Source organism: Schistocerca americana, chromosome 3 (genome assembly GCF_021461395.2).
Source record: "Schistocerca americana isolate TAMUIC-IGC-003095 chromosome 3, iqSchAmer2.1, whole genome shotgun sequence".
Lineage (NCBI taxonomy): Eukaryota > Metazoa > Arthropoda > Insecta > Orthoptera > Acrididae > Schistocerca > Schistocerca americana.
Window position 1 is genome coordinate 410705778 of NC_060121.1, and position 22942 is coordinate 410728719.

The 22942-nt window shown below is 40.0% G+C and overlaps 1 protein-coding gene across 2 annotated transcripts in view; it reads left to right on the plus strand.

The window, feature by feature from the left end:
• LOC124607449 (DNA mismatch repair protein Msh3-like) overlaps positions 1–22942 on the plus strand; it is a 365016-nt gene that overhangs the window by 147164 nt on the left and 194910 nt on the right. For both annotated transcript variants that reach the window (XR_006978833.1, XM_047139784.1), the window contains exon 10: positions 20493–20667. Coding sequence is in view for 1 of the 2 variants with exons in the window: in XM_047139784.1 (XP_046995740.1) it covers positions 20493–20667 (175 nt within the window). In the remaining variant the exon portion in view is untranslated. The remainder of the gene's footprint in view (positions 1–20492; positions 20668–22942) is intronic.

The following is a 22942-nucleotide window of genomic DNA, read 5'->3' on the forward strand; positions in this document are numbered from 1 at the left end:
TTGGAGAGTAGAGCAGTAGTAAAATAGTGTGAAAGTCATTTGATGAACCCTCTGCCAGGCACTTAAGTGTCACTTGCAGAGTAGTCATGTAACTGTAGAAATATCAACATACAACTCCAGAATATAATACATCACAGGTTGCAAGTAATTTCTCAATATTAACTCTCTTGAATAATCTCACATAGAGATTCAAACAGATAAAGGAGCAATGCTTTGATCCTTGTAACAATAACAGCCATTAAATTTAGTGGCCAGCTTCTTTGTGTGTGTGTGTGTGTGTGTGTGTGTGTGTGTGTGTGTGTGTGTGTGAGTGTGTGTGGTTTTTTTTCCCCCCCAGCTCCAAGCAATTGTACTGACATCAACAACTTCTGTAGTATGGCAGTGTTACCCCCAATGTAAATTCTTAATGGAAGAGTTTTTAACAGACTCTATTTTATAATGGCCAGCAATCACTCTTGATTTGTTTTTTTACTGATAAATAGGCCAACATGGCTTCAAGGTGATTTATAAACAGAAGAAAATATCCCACAATTACTCGGTATACATTTATTATTATAAAGAATTTGTTATGAAATTCTAATTCTACTGTACATACTTCCTAGGAAAATTTATTAATATCTGTTGTTCTTAAATGAATGACAATTCCTTAAGAATTTGAAAATTCCTCTTTCGCCAATTTCTGTCTTACAGAAGTGAGATGCTGACCTGAACAGAATAATACACTCGGCTCAAATTTCTGCACCTGGCTTTCATGCTCATGGCATAATATTAATGAATTATTCATTAAAATGTCCAAAGAACAAACTGTAGGTGGCCACTTTAAGTGACTTTAAGCACTTGAATATGTCTGAGGTTACAGCCGATGCTTATGACATCTCTTGGCAGGAAATGACAGAAAATAACTTTGACATAAATTATGATGTATCAGATTTCTAATTTAGTAATTCGTGTAATAAACATGCTCCGATAAAAACTGTAAGAGCCAGGAGGAAACCTGCTCTGTGGCTTACTGATTAACTCAAACATTTTATGAGTATTAGAGATGCAGCACACAGGAAATATAAATGGCACCCAATCTCTGAGAATCATCTTGACTACAAGTGACTGTGCAACTGATTTAGCAAAACTGTGCAATGCCCACTCGTTAACTGAGGACTTTCACAGGTCTTCCATCTTATGGAAAAAACTGCATGGGCTAGGAATAGGCAAACCTCAATCTGCAGCTGAACCTCTCATTTCTGTTGAGAATGTAAATGAGTATTTTGCCACACCTACATCTGTACTTGACCACAGCATGTGGACGCAAACCATTGAACCCTTGAAGTGTCTGTGGTCAGTACAGATGAAAAATTTTTTTTTGGTGCTCAGTAAGGCTTAACACAGTCAGGAAGTGAATTGCGTGAAATTGTTCTGCAGCTGCAGGATGTGACAGTATTAAAATACATATGATCAGTTTCCTCATTGTTCCATTATTGCCAATAACAACGTATATTTTTCTGTCTTCCAGCTTCTTCCGAATGGCCTGGAAAAAGGGACTCATTAAACCTCTACCCACAAAGCGATCTGCCAAAGAACCTTCTGACTAAAGGCCCATTTGTATTCTACGAGCATTAGCTAAGGCTTTAGAATACATGGTTCATGATCAACTTACCAATTACATAACCTCAAATGATCTTCTGGATGAATACCAATCTAGCTTCCAAAAAAATCCCAGCATGATGATTGCTCTTATAAATGTGACTGGTGAACTGAAACAAGCTATGGACAAATAAGAAGTGACTATTATGTGATTTTTGGATTTCAGTAAAGCTTTCAACGTATGTTGATTTTGATATTCTACTTGCTGAACTCAAAAATCAAAACTTTTCTTCAATTGCTGTGCAATGGTTCCACTCATATCTCACATCTTCTCAACAGTGTACACTTATTGGAACGAAGAAGTCACAGTGGAAGAATGTTAAGAATGTGTCACAAGAAGCAGCATTGGGCTACTAAATTTATCATTATATGTTAATGATGTGTTGATTTTTATCTCCCAGTGCAAATATCATTTATGCGCTGATGACCTTCAGTTATACCCAAGTGCAATCCCAGCAAATCTGCTCACACCCATTCAGAACGTAAGTGTGACCTATTTGCTTTATCAGAATGAATGCATCACATAGGTTAGAAACTTGACCAATCTAAAATGCAAGCAATCTTAGTCACTCACAAAAGACTTATTACTCCTCCACCCTTAATCCTAAACAGCACAGAAATCACCTTTTCTTCTTCTGCGAAGAACTGGTGAATAATACTGGACCATCATGTTGACCAGACTGAACACACAACTGCAGTCTGTGAGATGTTGTCAGCATCACTTCATTCACTGCAGCTTAAAAAGAAACTTGTAGAGTCACTAATACTCTCCAAGGACATTTGTATTTGAGCTTATGTCAGCTGGAACTAGTGATGAATGCTATTTCGGCCATATCACTCCTGCCTGTGAACAATTATCATGCCTACTTGCCTGTAAGCGTAGAGATTATCGTACCATGTGTTTGCTGTATCGTCTTCTCAATCGTTACACTCCTTCATATTTATTTTCAACCCTTACATTACTGTCTGAACAACACAATAGAAATATTTGTCTAAAAAAGTAAAATCCTCATTGTACCACTACACAACACTTACATGTCCTCTAAATCATTTTCTTTGTAAAGAGCCTGACTTTGGAACAATTTCCTCAAAATATTATGGAAATTAAAATTGTTTCAAACTAGAAAATGTAGCTAATGGCCCCACCTTTTTTCACAGTAACTATCTCTTCTTGTAGCTCACTCTCATCAACCCTTGCTCCCCCACCATTTTTTCCTCCCCTTGTCCACAGTTGTCTTTTGGAATTATTTCTTTCCCAGCAACCATTGTCACTTTCATTTCAGTCCTCGCCTCTTTTATTTAATCTTCCAGTTCTTTTAATACCAGACAAGGCTTCAGGAGTGCTAAACTAATCAATAACTTACCATTCTTAATGCCTCCATTATTATTATTATTAGTATTATTGCTGTTTTTATTGTTGAAATTTTTTTTTAAATAATGAATATTATTGAGGGTTTTGTAATAACTAATTAATATTATTCTTAATTCCTCCATTATTTTATAATTGTTATCAGTGTTATTATTATTATTATTATTATTATTGTTATTAGTATTATTGCCAATGGGAAAAGAAATTCCGCCTTTTGCAAGACACACAAAGGTGTCTTGCATAAGGCGGAATTCCTTTTCCATTCTGTAGCAAGCACAGACATAACAAGAAGAACTGCAACACCACAAGATGATTATTATTACCAATTTTTATTTTTATCAGTAATGCAAATTATAATTTTTGTGATTGTTATGTAATATTTTTTTGTATGTGTTGCTCCTGGTCAGAAGTAAGAGTTGGCCTTAAGGCCTTAATCTGGTCAGACTGAGTAAATAAGTAATAAATAAATAAATAAATAAATAATTCATGTAACACTTAACATATCTGTACCAGTGATTACATGATGTGCAGAGAAGCAGATCATGTCAACTGAGTGTTACGACTCTTAAGTCATCAATGATAGTAAATAATTCATTAACTGTACTTCTCAATCTTTGCAATTTTTGCATTGCAATGATGCAATAATGATAGCTAACATTTTACACAACCAAAATATTATTAGTTGAAATAAAATTTATGGCGATTGCCAAAAATTTTCAGCTGACAGTTGTTACGCTAGAATAATCCTATTTATTTTCTTTCTTAAACTGTAAGTTTTTTTTTCAACCCTAACCTCTCTGAAAACTTGGTTTCTTTCAGTCCTCCCTACCTTAAAAAAGATACTTTTTTGACATTTGTAACCACTTGTATTTTACCACGCATAGCAGCATGTCCTCCTCTACCCACTCAGGTTTCTTGCTGTTGACCCAGCCAGTTTACTCTTCCTTTTCCAGTAGAGCTGAAAGGTATGTGTAGTATAATACTATGTACTTACAGAATCAACAGGAACCACACTAATGGGGGGCCCTGCAGCTGGCATAAAGAGCTATTCCAACTCCAAATTCTCTCTGTGCAGAAGATTTCAAATGAAGTAGATCATGTCAGATCAGAACAGATACATTTTACATTTACCACAAAGCTGTCAGAAGCCCTAGCCCTTTTTTCTGTTACATGTTGTCACTTCCTATCACTTATTACCTTTCCCTCGCTTTAGCATGTTGGACAATTCCTAGCCATATCTAATTCAGTGTATAGAACATCTACTTGCCTCTCTAGTACCACTGTCTTCCTATCTCTATTGCACATCCTGTATAATCACTGAAGAGCCTCAGGTACTTTCTCTGTATCCACACCAGTACTGTCGTCCCAATGGGAAAAGAAACTACAGATTCCATCACGCCTTATCCCAGATCTAACAATCCTCCAGGAATTCAGGCACTTTTTACTCACGGTTATAACCTATTAATGATTTTTGGCTCACCATATTATTGTTATTATTATTATTACTGTTGAAAATGTTTAAAACACCCTCTGTCGGCAGGGACATAGTGTTTGCAATGCTGTGGAACAGATCGACACACATGTGTTAGGATTGCAATTGAAATGGACTCACAGGCAGTCCACTTGCCTCTCTCAAGTCATCCATCACATGTGGCTATGTGATGTGGATGGTGTCCTTCACAGTCGCCCACAGAAAGAGGTCTAACAGAATTACATTGGGAGATCTGGGTGGTAACTTTTCTGTGTTAGCCTGTCCATCTCTCAACAAATGTTTCATGCTGGAATGGTGTTGAGGCTGTGCACTATCTTGTTGAGAAAAACCATCTTCATCTTGGTACAGGTCATGAACATCTGGTATAATTTGTTTGTGCAGCATGGTAATGTACTTAACATCTGTCATTGTTCCTTCAAAAAGAATGGCCCTACAAGTCCTCTGACAGACATACCTCACCAACTAATAACCCAGGATGATTAAAAGCTTGGTATTTCATAATACGGGGATTGTCTCTTGCCCAGTACATGCAGTTATGGCAGTTGATTTTTCCATTTAAATTAAATGTTGCCTCACCAGCCTGAACAATGACATCAGTCAGCTGTTCATTAACACAAATTCATTCATGAAGTTTGAGGTGCCTATTTGGATAGTCATCATTTATCTTAGGAAACAACCTGGAAATATAGGGTTTCAATTTTTTTTTGCTTTAAAATGTGCTGAACACTTGATTTGCTTATGCCTGCTTCATGCACAACTTGCCATATGGACTTCTTCGGGGAATTTTTGAAAGGTTTTGCCACTGTGTCCGACCCTCTTTCATGTGCAACTGATTTCTTCCTGCCACACCATTCCTTCTTCAGATCATGCACACTTTCTTCCTTCTAAAATTTCTTGCATAGTTTTGTTATTGTTATACATGACATTGGTGCAGTATCAAACTCTGCCCACAATTATCTGTGCACTTCTTTCATGTTTTCAAATTTACAATAACACTTTAAAATCCACTTTCTTTGTTTTAGGGCAAGTTTCCGGCCATCTTGTTATTTACATGTAGTTACTGGCAACTGGAAATTAAACAAAACAAAAACAAATGAATGGCTACACACACTCTAATGTTTTTCGGATTACACGAGACAGTGTGGTATTGAGGTGCAATACTCAAACGTCTCTCGCAGTTGACTTACTTATTGTGTGCAGCCGATTCTCTTCTCTGGGTAATCAGCTACGTCAATCTCATAAAAGCTTCTTCTCCAGAGACAATAGTGGATTACAGGAGTTTATTAAGCTACTTCTCTATTCTTGAAATAATTTGTGTACTTGTGGAACACTTTCAGATTGTCCTTGGTATATTTTCATCTCTCAACATAAAACAACATTTGCTCTTTTTCACATAAGTAAGTGAACTCTGACAAGCCAGCTGGTGACTTTAAACTTGAGACTTGATAAAACACAAGTTCAATATCATAGTAACAATCCAATAATTTATGGACATCACATGTGTCCTGCCTCATGCAGAGCTAAGACGTGGGCGAGGGGGGGGGGGGGGGTGGAGTCTCTAGTCTGTCCAATACATGAATGTGCATAGAAATCTATATTCAGTTGTTTATTAGTCTTTTTTGCAATCAACACAGACACTAACACATCAAAGAATACTACATAATTATTCCTTGTGTTTTCATCATATCTTCTGTGGCGCTGGCGGCAAACACTTGTTGCTGTCAGTGACTCGCCCCTCTTACACTCTTCTAATAACGAACTTTCGACTTGCACATAGAAACAGGTGGAGTGGTAGAAACATTCTCACTCTCCTGCACTCGTACCTAAAATATCGGGTGTTCGAGACAGTTGAAGGCCGGCTGTTTCTAGAGTTTACACCGAAATTCTCGAGGTACTACATATCCCTCCCCTTAGTTCAGACACGTGATATTTTATACATATTCATTATGTACAATAATATCCCACAACATAATTCTTTATCTTTTAACAGTACATCTCTTTCTACTAATAACTGTGCGTATTTTATCACAATTATAAAACTTGAACCTTTCAATCCATGTTGGAGTTATCTCTTTTCAATCTCCAAAAATTTGAGAGTGCCAAATTTTTGTTTGCTATTCCTCTTCCAATCATAAATTGCAGGTGTACGTAACTTGTGAATGCTCTGCTGCTTTGTTCTTATTTCCCATATTACTTTTCCTAAGGATGTACTTATTCATTACTTCTTGTAATCTTGAGGAACTCTGGGTAGAATAAAAGTGTTCCCTTCTTCTGACACTTGTAAATCTAAAATGTAAAAATGCTAGTGCTGCATAGATTTCAAACCTACCAGACTCATCCCTTTAAATGTGTGACTTCTGTCATGATGCGGCCCTTTTTCCCTTTAGGAACAGTACCTATATTTCTCATGGGTTGATCCTAGGAGTACCCTTTCTCCTTCCGTTTTGCTAGGTATGCCCCTTCCTTATTCTTATTCTCCTATGGTACAGGTCAATCCCCTTCTTGGTGTCCCTGTCTGCGTATTATAGGTCAGCCTTTCATGGGTCTGCCTATCTGCCTTTTTCTCATCCAATAAATGTCAAGTACGCCCTCCATATCCTTCTTGAGTAGGCCTCCTGGTTCATCGCCCTCGCATACATCTTTATGAATACTACTCTTAAATATTCTCTGGTGACATACCTGAACTCCACTTTCCAATACCCCCCTAACACCCTAGAGTCCTCTTTCACTCCTCACTCCTACTATACTCCTGGAAATGGAAAAAAGAACACATTGACACCGGTGTGTCAGACCCACCATACTTGCTCCGGACACTGCGAGAGAGCTGTACAAGCAATAATCACACGCACGGCACAGCGGACACACCAGGAACCGCGGTGTTGGCCGTCGAATGGCGCTAGCTGCGCAGCATTTGTGCACCGCCGCCGTCAGTGTCAGCCAGTTTGCCGTGGCATACGGAGCTCCATCGCAGTCTTTAACACTGGTAGCATGCCGCGACAGCGTGGACGTGAACCGTATGTGCAGTTGACGGACTTTGAGTGAGGGCGTATAGTGGGCATGCGGGAGGCCGGGTGGACGTACCGCCGAATTGCTCAACACGTGGGGCGTGAAGTCTCCACAGTACATCGATGTTGTCGCCAGTGGTCGGCGGAAGGTGCACGTGCCCGTCGACCTGGGACCGGACCGCAGCGACGCACGGATGCACGCCAAGACCGTAGGATCCTACGCAGTGCCGTAGGGGACCGCACCGCCACTTCCCAGCAAATTAGGGACACTGTTGCTCCTGGGGTATTGGCGAGGACCATTCGCAACCGTCTCCATGAAGCTGGGCTACGGTCCCGCACACTGTTAGGCCGTCTTCCGCTCACGCCCCAACATCGTGCAGCCCGCCTCCAGTGGTGTCGCGACAGGCGTGAATGGAGGGACGAATGGAGACGTGTCGTCTTCAGCGATGAGAGTCGCTTCTGCCTTGGTGCCAATGATGGTCGTATGCGTGTTTGGCGCCGTGCAGGTGAGCGCCACAATCAGGACTGCATACGACCGAGGCACACAGGGCCAACACCCGGCATCATGGTGTGGGGAGCGATCTCCTACACTGGCCGTACACCACTGGTGATCGTCGAGGGGACACTGAATAGTGCACGGTACATCCAAACCGTCATCGAACTCATCGTTCTACCATTCCTAGACCGGCAAGGGAACTTGCTGTTCCAACAGGACAATGCACGTCCGCATGTATCCCGTGCCACCCAACGTGCTCTAGAAGGTCTAAGTCAACTACCCTGGCCAGCAAGATCTCCGGATCTGTCCCCCATTGAGCATGTTTGGGACTGGATGAAGCGTCGTCTCACGCAGTCTGCACGTCCAGCACGAACACTGGTCCAACTGAGGCGCCAGGTGGAAATGGCATGGCAAGCCGTTCCACAGGACTACATCCAGCATCTCTACGATCGTCTCCATGGGAGAATAGCAGCCTGCATTGCTGCGAAAGGTGGATATACACTGTACTAGTGCCGACATTGTGCGTGCTCTGTTGCCTGTGTCTATGTGCCTGTGGGTCTGTCAGTGTGATCATGTGATGTATCTGACCCCAGGAATGTGTCAATAAAGTTTCCCCTTCCTGGGACAATGAATTCACGGTGTTCTTATTTCAATTTCCAGGAGTGTATATAGACAGATATCATGCCCACACATAGTAGATGCTATGTCTGCCTGTATTTACCAACTCCTAGTAGATACTGTCCCTTTTCTCAAAGGACTAGCACAGCACGTGTGTTGATTGTTTATTCTACTGTCTTTATATGCATGTAAATACATATTTGAGAGCGACAAAAAAAAAAAATTGTGATGCAGAACTGTCACATATCAACAATGTAATATGTGCATCTATTCAGATGTACATATATCTTTATTCCCTGACACCCCTTGGCAGTTCTGACATCACTTCAGGTTTCTAATTCATAATTCTCCTGTTTGTGTTTAAGTATATCTTTGTGTGTATGTGGATTTGTGTTTGTGTATCCTGATTCTTCAGCCTACTTATACGAAACAAGTTGAAGGTTATTGGAACCCATGGAAAACAAGAAGGACTTCAGCGATAGAAGTATATGCATATGGAAAGAGAAAGATAGACTGGTACTCAGATGAGAAGTAAGAAAGGAAAAAGTAGAAGTGGTTGCTAAGATCACAGAAGGGAAAGAAGGTTGCCCCAAAGACAGGAAAACCCTTTCTACCCCCCTTCCGCAGGATCCCTACTTCGCCAGTACTTGAGTGAAAAGCCAGAGGAGGTATGATGTTAAATGTCTCCTACAGAACAGACATTCTCACCTTCACCTTTGAAGCCCCCAAAGAAAAATCTTAGCAACACCTATGGAATGGCAAATGGTGAAGAATCAGTTACACTTGTCTGCGAGGGATGTCTGAAAGGTGGAGTGTGTGATTAGTGTTGGTCATGCTTGTACTTACACTACCCACCTCTTCCAAAAGTGATACAAACCCTCCCATTTACATTATATCTCACAAAGGGTAAAAATTATATATCCTGTTATCACAATTATGTAATGATTCATATAAAATTCCATATTCTATTAATCTAATATTACTTGATTCCTCTTCAAGAGGATGCTGAGATTCGAGACCACCACTGACTAGAGTGTAGTGTGAAGGTGACATAAATACTTATCGGGCTCTAACAAGTACTGATAACACAGACTGTTCTGGATGTAATTGCAGATATATCCATTCGGAATTCAACTGCTTCTAAGGAGCATATTATGAAATCAGTAATAAGTGCTTCAGTCCTGACTTGATATAACAATAAAATTTATCAAGTTGATAACATAATGTGGAACAGAAGCCCACGTAACCGATCTGACACCATGAATAGTGATATGATAAAGTATTGCTATTGCTACAATAAGCAGTATGGCCTTGATATCAATGGCTTGCAGTAGCCATTGCTTTACAACCAAGTAAAGACAAGGATGTAGAAGCAAGAGAAAACTGATCAACTTATATGTCTCTCTCTAAAGCTGGATAATAGGATAGTATAAGAATTCAAGAATAGATTACAGAATAATTTAAGATTTGAAGGGCATTCAGTGCACAAAAAATAGTACAGAATCAACACCGAAAACAACCAGGTATCTGATGGTCATCACTTTGCCCGTTAACACAGAATGTTAATTTTCCCTGGGAGACAGATGTGACTCAGCCTGTATCCCATGGATCTGATATTAACCTCACTTGAGCAAGTACAAACCAGTACTTCTCATTAAATTTTATGTAAAAGTCTCCCCACGACAAAACAATCACCACTTTACTATGAAACACATTATTAGGTAAAGTTATTATATTTTCTACTTTGTCATGGACAAGTTTGAATTCTTCGCACAAATCATCCATAACCTTGTTAGTATAATTAGGTTTGGAAAAAGCAACCGTCGAAAATGTTTCTGGAGATTATACTCTCGGTAACTTCTCAATCTTTAATAAGTTCAAATGGTTTCACCAAACTACTTAAATTTCTAATGTCAAAGTTGGCCATTTTTCCTTTAAAACTTCGTCCTATATTATCTACTCGCGAACAAACAATGCGTGTAGTAACACCTGGGATATGGAATAATCGACATTACTTCCTTAGGTCGTTCTGTCCTCTCTTTCAAAGTATTCACTTCCTGTCCTGTGGAATTAAATTTAACATTACGTACGTTTTCACAAAATTTTAAATTTTCACTAAATTCAGATTCTACATTATTATATTTATCTTCAATGTCAAATTCTAATTTTTTAGTTACATCATGAAGTTGCTCCTCCTGTCTCTTGTTAAATTCGGTGAATAGTTGATTAACATGAGTATTCAAAGAACTAGTGAGTTCACTCTTTAAATCTAACTTCAGATATTCTACCTTATTATTTAAAGAGTGAAATTCAGTCTTTAATAAAACTATATTTGCTGCTTGACTGTTCAAGGTTTCACTTTGATCATCTAATTTTTCACTTAGAGTGGTTGAATCAGCCTTCTAGTCATCCAGCATAGCACTTTGGTCATCTAATCTAGCATTTAACTGAGCCTTTCATGTTTTCAAATTTACAATAACACTTTAAAATCCACTTTCTTTGTTTTAGGGCAAGTTTCCAGCCTTCTTGTTATTTACATGTGGTTACTGGCAACTGAAAATTAAACAAAACAAAAACAAATGAATGGCTACACACACTCTAATGTTTTTCGGATTACACGAGACAGTGTGGTATTGAGGTGCAATACTCAAACGTCTCTCGCAGTTGACTTACGTCTTGTGTGCAGCCAGTTCTCTTCTCTGGGTAATCAGCTACATCGATCTCCCAAAAGCTTCTTCTCCAAAGACTATAGTGGATTACAGGAATTTATTAAGCTACTTCTCTATTCTTGAAATAATTTGTGTGTTCGTGGAACACTTTCATTTCATTCTTGGTATATTTTCATCTCTCAACACAAAGCAACATTTACTATTTTCCACATAAGTCAGTAAACTCTGACAAGCCAACTGGTGTCTTTAAACATCAGACTTGTTGTTGTTGTTGTTGTTGTGGTGGTGGTGGTGGTGGTGGTGGTGGTGGTGGTGGTGGTCATCAGTCCTGAGACTGGTTTGATGCAGCTCTCCATGCTACTCTATCCTGTGCAAGCTTCTTCATCTCCCAGGACCTACTGCAACCTACATCCTTCTGAATCTGTTTAGCGTATTCATCTCTTGGTCTTCCTCTACGATTTTTACCCTCCATGCTGCCCTCCAATACTAAATCGGTGATCCTTTGATGCCTCAGAGCATGTCCTGCCAACCTATCCCTTCTTCTAGTTAAGTTGTGCCACAAATTTCTCTTCTCCCCAATCCTATTCAATACCTCCTCATTAGTTATGAGATCTACCCATCTAATCTTCAGCATTTTTCTGTAGCACCACATTTCGAAAGCTTCTATTCTCTTCTTGTCCAAACTAGTTATCATCCATGTTTCACTTCCATACATGGCTACGCTCCATACAAATACTTTCAGAAATGACTTCCTGACACTTAAATCAATACTCGATGTTAACAAATTTCTCTTCTTCAGAAACGCTTTCCTTGCCATTGCCAGTCTACATTTGATATTCTCTCTACTTTGACCATAATCAGTTATTTTGCTCCCCAAATAGCAAAACTTAACTACTGCTGATTTCCTAATCTAGTTCCCTCAGCATCACCTGATTTAATTCAACTGCATTCCATTATCCTTGTTTTGCTTTTGTTGATGTTCATCTTATATCCTCCTTTAAAGACACTGTCCATTCCGTTCAGCTGCTCTTCCAGGTCCTTTGCTGTCTCTGACAGAATTACAATGTCATCGGCGAATCTCAAAGTTTTTATTTCTTCTCCATGGATTTTAATACCTACTCCGAATTTTTCTTTTGTTTCCTTCACTGCTTGCTCAATATACAGATTGAATAACATCGGGGATAGGCTACAACCGTGTCTCACTCCCTTCCCAACCACTGCTTCCCTTTCGTGCCCCTCGACTCTTATAACTGCCATCTGGTTTCTGTACAAATTGTAAATAGCCTTTCGCTCCCTGTATTTTACCCCTGCCACCTTCAGAATTTGAAAGAGAGTATTCCGGTCAACATTGTCAAAGGCTTTCTCTAAGTCTACAAATGCTAGAAATGTAGGTTTGCCTTTCCTTAATCTAGCTTCTAAGATAAGTCGTAGGGTCAGTATTGCCTTACATGTTCCTACGGAATCCAAACTGATCTTCCCCGAGGTCAGCTTCTACCAGTTTTTCCATTCGTCTGTAGAGAATATGCGTTAGTATTTTGCATCCGTGACTTATTAAACTGATTGTTCGGTAATTTTCACATCTGTCAGCACCCGCTTTCTTTGGGATCGGAATTATTATATTCTTCTTGAAGTCTGAGGGTATTTCGCCTGTCTCATACATCTTGCTCACCAGATGATTGAGTTTTGTCAGGACTGGCTCTCCCAAGGCCGTCAGTAGTTCTAATGGAGTGTTGTCTACTCCCGGGGCCTTGTTTCGACTCAGGTCTTTCAGTGCTCTGTCAAACTCTTCACACAGTATCATATCTCCCCTTTCATCTTCATCTACATCCTTTTCCATTTCCATAGTATTGTCCTCAAGTACAAATCAATATCATAGTAATAATCCAGTAATTTATGGACATCACATGCGTCCTGCCTCATGCAGAACTAAGATGTGAAAAAAAAAGTCTCTAGTCTCAAACGAGTCCAGTACATGAATGTGCATATTCAATTGTGCATTAGTCGTTTTTGCAATCAGCACAGACACTGACACATCAGAGAATACTACAGAATTATTCCTTGTGTTTTCATCTTATCTTCTGTGGCGCTGGCGGCAAACACTTGTCATCGCCAGTGACTCGCCCCTCTTAGTGTCTTCAAATAACGGACTTCCAACCTGCAAATAGAAACAGGTGGATCGGTAGAAACATTCTCACTCTCCCACACTCGTACCTAAAATATTGGGTGTTCGATACAGTTGAAGGCCGAGTGTTTCTAGAATTTTCACCGAAATTCTTGAGGCACTACAACACAAGTCACAGGAGTACCAAATAATCACAACTAGATCAGGTTATCATTACTACCTCCTCAATTATCAAAGCTCAAACAGTGTTAATCTCTTTGTGGAACAGCCGTGTAATTTATACTGAACTAACTTAACATGATCAGCAGAATCTCAGTTGAATCGCATGATGATCAAAGAACCAATAGTGTTGAGAATAGCAGTCCATCTGTCATCTTTCTGGGCAGGTAATCCCATCCTTTGGTTTGTGCAAATAAAAGTAAAGGAAACTTTGGCTGTGCAAGAATAATAGATGACGTAACTAAGTACACACTTATAGTAAGCCAGCTCAACCAATTATTTGCCGCTGAGGTGCAAGACATAATTATTGCGCCACCGGAACTCGACTCGTACACCAAGTTCAAGTCACGATTGATATCACAAGTGGCCACTTTACAAGTGGATTGAGTACAGCAAGTTCTTACTCAAGAGGAGATGGGCAACAGAAAGCTATCACATTACCAGAGGCACCTGTGCAGTAAGATTGACACAGTCACTGTACTAGATAACTTGTTGTGCATGCTGTTGAGCAGTCATTTGCTGCCACAGATAAATGCCATAATTGTCCCACAGATTGGCATGCTGTTGGACGCCATGGCACAGCTGGCCGATTGAATGCAAGAAGCAGTTGCGTCCGCACAGCTCAGTGCAGTCACAGTATGGGACAACAGTGCAACCACTGCAACAACAATAGCAGGGGCTGACCATGACCCACTCGCAGCAAACTGTGTTGAACTGTTGTGCACTCAGGTCAGTGCACTGTTGTCAGCAATGGAAATGTTAAAAGTGTAGAACTTCTATTGATGCCATGGATCCACAAAGTGATGCACAGATGTGCTGGTGCTGCTGCCAGTTTGGTGATCATGCAAGGAAGTTTTCATCACATGCTCTCACCCAAATGCAAGTGGTAGCTGGTAGAAGGCAGAACCAATTGCTAGACATACGCCAAGCACCTATTTGTAACGGACAGAGATCCTGGCATGAAATTCTTAATAGATACTGGATCAGATATGAAAATCCTGACTCCGACATCCATGCATTGTTGCTGACCATCAAATGCCTTCTGTCTGCCTGCTGTTAACAACTCTTCAGTCATGATGTACAGTGCTCAGCTAACGGAGCCCAACTTTGGACTGTGCCACCCGTACACGTGGGACTTCATTATTGCGGTGGTTACTGAGGTGATTGTTGGAGCAGGCCTCCTGGCACAGCACTGTCGACTACTTCCAGACGTTGTGAATGCTCACTTGGTGTTACTGGCTTAGTGGTCACCAGTTTCTACTGCAGCACAACAGTTCACAGCACCAAGTTGTTGCATGCTTCTGGGGGTGAGTAAGTAGAGTTGTTGAGCAGCTACCCGACTTTGACCAGTTTCTCTGGTGCTCCTAAGTGCATACCCCATGGCACAGTGCTCCACATAAAGACAACAGTGGAGCCCCTGTGGAATGTCAGCCAAGACATTTGACTCCAGACTGCTCAGCAGTAATGAAAGCCAAATTTGATTCTGTGATATGTGAAGACATGATGTGCCTGTCTAAAAGCCTGTGGTCCTCAGCATTATGTTTGCTGCCAAATAAAAGTGGAGCCTATTGCCCAGGAATTGACTGTCATGCACTTAACTTGTGAACGGTGCCTGAGAGATAACCTGTACCACTTGTAGGCGATTATAATTATGCTCTACATGGTGTGACTGTATTCACTGTCCTGGACTGGGTGAAGGCTTATACTCAGAAACTGATAGCCATGGAAGACATACCCACTACAGTAGAGTCTCAAAAAAAAAAAAAAAGGTTGCAACGATCTACTTTCTTTTTTTTACTGACATGATAAATAGATAAATAACAAAAATATCATTGCAAAAGATAGATAGGGAGAGTACAACTCAGTGACAAAGTAGACAACAATGCAATCAACACCGACGATTAGCTTGCTGCCCTGTTGCACGAACATCTGTTGTCAGTATGGCACGAAATACCCCGACTGCTGCTGGCTGCTACCAATCAAAACTGGGGAGTTCATACGCTGCTGTAGTTCCCAGTATGTGTACTGTACAGTGTTGTGTGTTGTTTTGTTTGTTGACTGTGTGTTCCGTTGTACACCTTACAAAGATGAATGCTGTAACAAAAAAGAGGAAATTTGTGCCTTTGCATCTAAAATTAGAAGCACTAAGATGACTTGACAAAGGAGAAACAATAAAAAAACTTGCTCTCGAATATGGCGTTGGTGAAGTTACTGCTGGTGACTGGCGAAGAAACCGACTTAAATTGGAACAGTTTTCTTCACAGAAATGCTCACACGAATCTCTCAGTTGAAGAAGTATACTCGTAAAGAAGTCAGACTTCGAAAAAACAAGAGGGGCATTGTTCATGTGGTTTACCCAACAGACAGAAGGGTGCTCCGATTTCTGGCCCAATCTTGCAAGAAAAAGCTTTGTTTTTCAGAAACCAGCTGCAGGAAGGAGATGACAATTTCGCCACTAGTGTGGGCTGGCTCGACAAGTGGAAGAAGAGGTATGGAGTGCGTCAACTAGACGTATGTGGAGAAAAACTCTCCGGTGACACTCAGGCCATTTCAAAATTTATCGTCGAGTTTAAAAAAATCATAATTGACGAAAATTTGTCTATTGAACAAATATATAACTGTGACAAAACTGGGCTAAATTTTAAAATGTTACCAGCAAGAGCACTTGCTTCTTGTGAAGATAAAAAATGCTCCTGGGCACAAAAAAAAAAAAAGCAAAGAGCAGCTCACAGTTATGGCAGCTTCAAATGCAACTGGAGACCACAAACTAAAACTAGTTGTGATTGGGAAGTCTGTCAAGCCAAGAGCATTCAAGAATGTATCCATCTTAGCTCTTCTGGTTGTCTATACACATCAGAATAATGCCTGGATGAATCAGGAAATCTTCAAGAACTGGTTTTTTAACTCGTTTGTACCTGACTGCAAGAATTTTTTAAAAAGAAAGGGGACTGCCATGCAAAGCAATTTTGGTCATGGATAATGTGTCCCCACATCCAAGTGCAGAAGAACTGCAGTGCAGTTGTATCTGTGCCTTGTTCTTTCCACCAAATGCTACCTGTCTCATTCAGCCCATGGATCAGAGCATTCTGGAATGTCTAAAAAAAGAAAAGTATCGATGGTGATTGCTACAGTCAATCCTGCATTCCGAAGACAACGAAAGCATTGTAGGAACTTTGAAGAAAGTGACTTTGAAGGACGTCGTGTACTGGATTAGCAAATCTTGGAGCGAAAGAAAGTCAGACACAATTTCTAAGTCATGGAGGAAAATTCCACAGGAAAGTATGCCCGACAGAGAAACTGAAGATTTAGTAGATGAGGACGATCAACCATTGTGTAATTTAATCAGAAGATTGCCAGAGTATGAAGAGGCAGAAGAGGTGGAAGTAGGCGAGTGGTTAAATTCAGATGAACAGTTGGAAGTGACAGACTCTTCTATAATTGACATGGTTAACATTCCATCGCAGTGTGAGAGTGACGAGGATGACGAGGCAGAGGCTGCACCAATGATGAGTCACACTGCTGGCTATGCTGCTCTCGAGGCCACCATATGCTACGTGGAACAACAGTCTGAGGTGACACCAACTGACCTACTGCTTCTGAGACTGTGGTGTGACATTTCCATGAGGAATCGTTGCAGCTTCACCAAACAAAAGACACTTCACTATTACTTGTCTAAATAAATAATTATTGTTATTCCGCCAATGCAAATGCATGTGTAAATACTTTTATTTTAATAAAGTTCATATTTTGACCTGTATTACTTACAATATCATAATATTTCTTTTTCCCATTTAAATTTTGATATTCCGAGTTTTCTATAGTTTGAGGTGGTTCCGGTCTTGTTCACCTCGAACTATCGAGACTGTACTGTACTGCCATAATCACATCTTTTGGTTTATATGAGAGAATGTTTATGACATTTGGCATATGCAGTGCAGCTCAAACGTGGCAGAGATTTATAGATTTCATTCTTCAAGGAATACTGTTATGCTTTGCATACCTCGACAATGTCCTGGTGTTCTCTGCCGATGTGGAACAATATATTCAGCATGTGCATTAGGTGTTCAGATGACTAGAACAATATGTAGCCATACTGAAAATAGCCAAGTGTGTTTTTAGGCAGCCCTTGGTCATAAGATCTCAGCTGTGGGCTTGTTTCCTCTGACTGAGGAGGTAGAAGCAATACCACAGCTAGCAAGGCCCAAGGCTGTAAAGAAGAACATGACTGACTCAGTGCTTTTATCCCACCTGAAGCTTGCTACACCACTAACTACGGTCGTGGATGCAAGCCAACCAACCATTGGTGTGGCACTCCAACAGTGGGTGGATAATAACTGGCAGCCACTGATGTGTTACTCGCACAAATGTCACCTTCACAAAGGAAATGGAGTACATGTGGCCATGAGCTTCCGCCCATGTACCAGGCGGTTAGCTATTTTTGTCCACAAGTTGAAGTGCAAGTCTTTACAAATTATGTGGATCACAAGCCCTTGACATTTACATCATGATGGAACAGTGCACCCTGGAAATTTAATCATCTTGAATTTGTGGCCCAGTTCACAACAGACATTAGACAAGTATCTGGAATTAATAATGTCATTTCAGACTGTCTGCTGTGGGTCAGCAGTTTCTCGAGTCCAATAGATTTTTTTGCGCTTGCACAAGTGCAACAGGAAGCCAAGGAGTTCAGTGTGAATGACAACCACCTAACATCAGCACTGACATTGCAGTTCATGGACATACCAGGAGAAGATACACATCTGTACTGTGATGTCTTTTGTGATCGATCTCATCCTTTCCTGCCAACAACATTCAGAAAGCAAGCTCTTAACAACATCCATGAGTTGGGCCATCTAGGAGTGCATCCAACCTTTCATCTAGTGTCTCAGCATTTTGTTTGCCTGGACAAGCAGGAAGACTATTGGGAATGAGTCAGATCATGTCTCAAGTGTCAACGGTGCAAGATTAACTGCCTTGTCCAAGCCGCAACTGATGACTTCCCAGATACCACCAGTCACTTTCCCCATGTACAATTGGATGTTGTTGGACTGATTTCTCCACTGAACAGGGAGAGGTACTTATTAATGATGACAGACCATTATACCCATTGGCCTGAAGCAGTACTGGTTGATAATGTCACAGTCGAGACATAAGCTTTCGCCTTTACTTTGACATGATTGATGAGGTTTGGATGTCTGCTGCATATCACCTCAGATGTTAGTTTGAATCAGAATGGTTTGCTTAGAGGCCTAAGGTTTGTTGTTACACTCACAATAAGACGACTTGCTACCACAAGGCAAGCAAAACGATGATCAAATGCTGATTTTGTGTTTATACCCACAATAAGACCACTTGCTACCACACAGAAAGCAGTGGGATGATCAAATGCTGGCATAATTGTTTGAAGCCAGTGCCATTATGCCACGAAGATACCTGGTCATCAACACTACCAGTGATACTACTGAGCTTGTGAACAACATTCAAGTATGACATCAGTTCATAATTGGTAGAATTGGGTTATGGTGACAGCTTCCTCGTGATTTTGTCAGCACAGATGTAATAGAGACAGCCACGTAAGATAAGCCAGATTTTTTGCATCACATGAGAGAGTATGTTTCCAGGATCCATCCTCCAGAAGCTTTGTGGCATGACACACTGCCTTCCTTCATTTACCAGTATCTCGAGCATTGTACACATGTTATTCTCTGCATGGAAGGCATTAACTGCCACTACAAGCCCCATATTCTGACCCATATAAAGTTTCTAAAGACTTACACAAACAAATGAAATTATAGTGAACAGCAAGGCTATAATTGTCTGACTAGAATATATCTTCCACACCAATGACAGTGGCTCAATGGAGGCGTCTGCCCACCTCGGATGGAGATGCTATGTTGCAAGTGCCACCATTGCAGCATCTGCCTCCCAATGCAGTTGCTCCTCCAATGTGGATGACTCATTCTGGCCTCCAGGTGTACTTCTCGGTGGGATTCCTTGATGGCGACACTCTACTTCTGCCTGGGGGGGATGATGTAGCAGTCTACATGTCAGCCACCACAAGCTAATGCAAATTTCAGTGTAGTGTAGTTTACAGTACAGTGCAGTGTTCTCAGCAAGTGAATCACAGCTTTCTGAACAGTTCCATGCCCAGCTGCCAGGGGTGCTGATTTTTTTAAATCCTTTTTTATATTTTCTGTGTGTGCTGTATATTCTTTGTTTTTGTGAATTGGTAATTTATGCTCCCTGCCAACAATCTTTTACCTAGTTTTACCAAATTGTAGCCTGTAATCATCTCCTTTTTATAACAAGGATCAGAGTTCCGAATTATGCCATTTCTGTCCTCTCCATTTAGCATGCCGTCTGGTGTGTATTACTATAGTCACTATAAACACATCAAGTTAAAGTCAGGCAGCCAAAGTAGAGGTGAACTTGACCATCCTCCTAAACATAATATTTGTCTATTAGCTGATAGCGACTAGCAAACAGTGAAATGTTCAAATGACAGTTTTAAATCTATATTACAAACCTCAAAAGGTACTGTGATTTTCTGACCTGTTATGTGCAGCTATGTGGCACAACTTATTCATCCACAGAGAAAAGATTGCATGTCCTCAGTTTTGTGCTTATTTTTTCATCCAGAAATTTCCATTTTGTAACATCTTCCTATATGGTATACAGTACTGAAATTCCACTGAATATTTTGAAAGTCTCCTTATTTTCATGTAAAGAAGAAAAAGGTAGTTATTGGTTGTTATTGAGACAAAAAAGGAGAATTGGTTTGTATTATATTAACAGAAATAGATGTAGCTGATTTTGTTGAACACTGAAATTCTCCTTAACCTTTAATTTTTATGGAAATTACAGATTATTGGAACAATGGCTGTCACAACCTTCCCGTGATATTTCAGAACTCCTGAGGCGGCACGATGCCGTGCAGGAGTTGATCAACCCTAACTGCAGAGTTACTCCTCTACTAGGTGACATTCTAAAAGGCCTTCCAGATCTAGATAGAGGACTTACAAATGTAGCTTATCACAGAGTGAGTATACATTTGGAACATATTGTTATTTACGTAACTGTTCTAAGATGATGTTAAAAGCACAGACTATTTAATTTTTTCTTAAAATGAAAGATGAAACTATTTAAAACAGAACTAATAACTCAGCTTCAGCTGATTTTTTAAAATCCTTTTTTATATTTTCTGTGTGTGCTGTATATTCTTTGTTTTTGTGAATTGGTAATTTATGCTCCCTGCCAACAATCTTTTACCTAGTTTTACCAAATTGTAGCCTGTAATCAACTCCTTTTTATAACAAGGATCAGAGTTCCGAATTATGCCATTTCTGTCCTCTCCATTTAGCATGCCGTATGGTGTGTATTACTATAGTCATCAAAGCCATTGAAGAATGGGAGAAGTGGGCAGACAATTACATATTTTCTACGACAAAATGTGACAATTATTGGGGTATTTAGCCATTGTCAACAGCCAACATCTTTTCATAATTCATGATAAAACATAATTACCTGATCTGCCAAGGAGTGTTGTTCCCAGAAAAAGAGATAATTATTCCATTAAATTTGTAGTATGAAACAGCAATGCAGATATAGTGGAAATATACAATGGGCAGTTATAAAGTTTTAATTATCACCTTGAGAAAAAAAAGTTATGTAATAATTTTTTGTTTATTTATAAGAATATGCAAACAGTCCTACAGTGCAGTGAAATCCCTGAGCTACAGTACTGTAGCATATCAGTAGTGGAGCCACAGCGGAATGGTGGAGCCCATTGATAATGTGGAGTATCGTGCAATAATTTGTTTTCTACATTTTAGGGGGAATGATACTGCAGTGATCAGTGCTGAGTTTGTGCAAGAGTAAAGCAACAGTAAACAGTCTTATGACACAGTGATTACATGATGGTGACACTTTTGGTGTGGAGAAACAAGTCTGAATGATAAAGAACAAAATAACAGACCATCTCTCTGTGAAAAAATGGAAATTACAAGAGAATTGAAGGCTCTTCTGCTTGAAGATCAGTGAATCAAAGTCAGGGCAGTAGTGGAAAAGTGAATGTCTGTCATGGATCAGTTTTCGACATCTTACATGTCATTTTCATCATCAAACTAGTTGCTACCCGCTGGGCTCTGCAGCTGCTCACACTAATTCTTGTGGCTGTGTCAGGCCAGTTCAGATGACTTCTTTAGCCACCTGATCACCATGGGTGTGTCACTGTGACCCTGAGACAAAAGAGCAAAGTAAGCAATGTAAACACATAGATACACCACGGCCATCGAAGACCCGACCACTATAGGGAAAGGTTGTAAAGAATATCTCATAGCATCACAAGGTGAAGTTGAGCATTTTTTGGGAAAGCCATGGTGAGGTGCTTATAGAGTATGCTCATAAGGGCAAATGTCCACAAAAGTATACCACCACACACACCTGAAGGGGCTACAGGAGGCTGTTCAGAAGAAATGTCACAGGAAGTTGTTCAAGGGGATGCTTTTGTTCCACAACAGTGCCACAGCTTATTCTGCACAAGAAGTCACAAAAGCTGCTTCTCTGAGCCACCAAATTTTACTGAACAGCCAAATGCAGACTTCTGCAATCAAGTTCTTTGCTAGGTCATCCATTATTGGGAAAAACATACTGCATTGAAGGGTGAACATGTAGTGGAGGACTAAAACCATAACCAGGTTTCATGGTCACAGCATGACTTTTTCCAGGCAATAATAAAAATTTTTATGACTATCCTTCATATGTAATAATGGCATAAACATCGTAGTTTCTACAGTCCCTCATATGTTAATTTAGTCACAGTTTTGTGTGATAATAGAAAAACACAGAAGACCATTATTAATATCAAGCTACTGTGTTCTAAAAATGAGGTAAGCTGCATCAAAATTTGCACACAAGAAATGGCATGCACTAAAATTAAAAAGAAAAAAATTTCTTTGTGAGCAAGTGAGCAACATAATTAAAAATGTGATGTATTTGAATAATGCTACTAATGGATTTGAGGTATGAGTACAGTTAGGAAGCAGCTCCTTTTTGTACAGAAAATCTATAGTTCAGAAACTTCCATCATTCAAAGTTGTAAGACTGACAAAAGAAAAACAAAGAATTATTGAAAACATGAGTTACATTGTTGCAAGCTAATTTTACATGCATCAACAATAAACTGTCAAAATTAAAACATTTTTGATGTATTGTAACTGTTCACTCTGTGTGTGTGTGTGTGTGTGTGTGTGTGTGTGTGTGTTAGATCATTCATTAACAGGCAGCTAAATTGGGCACTAGGATATTGGAGACAT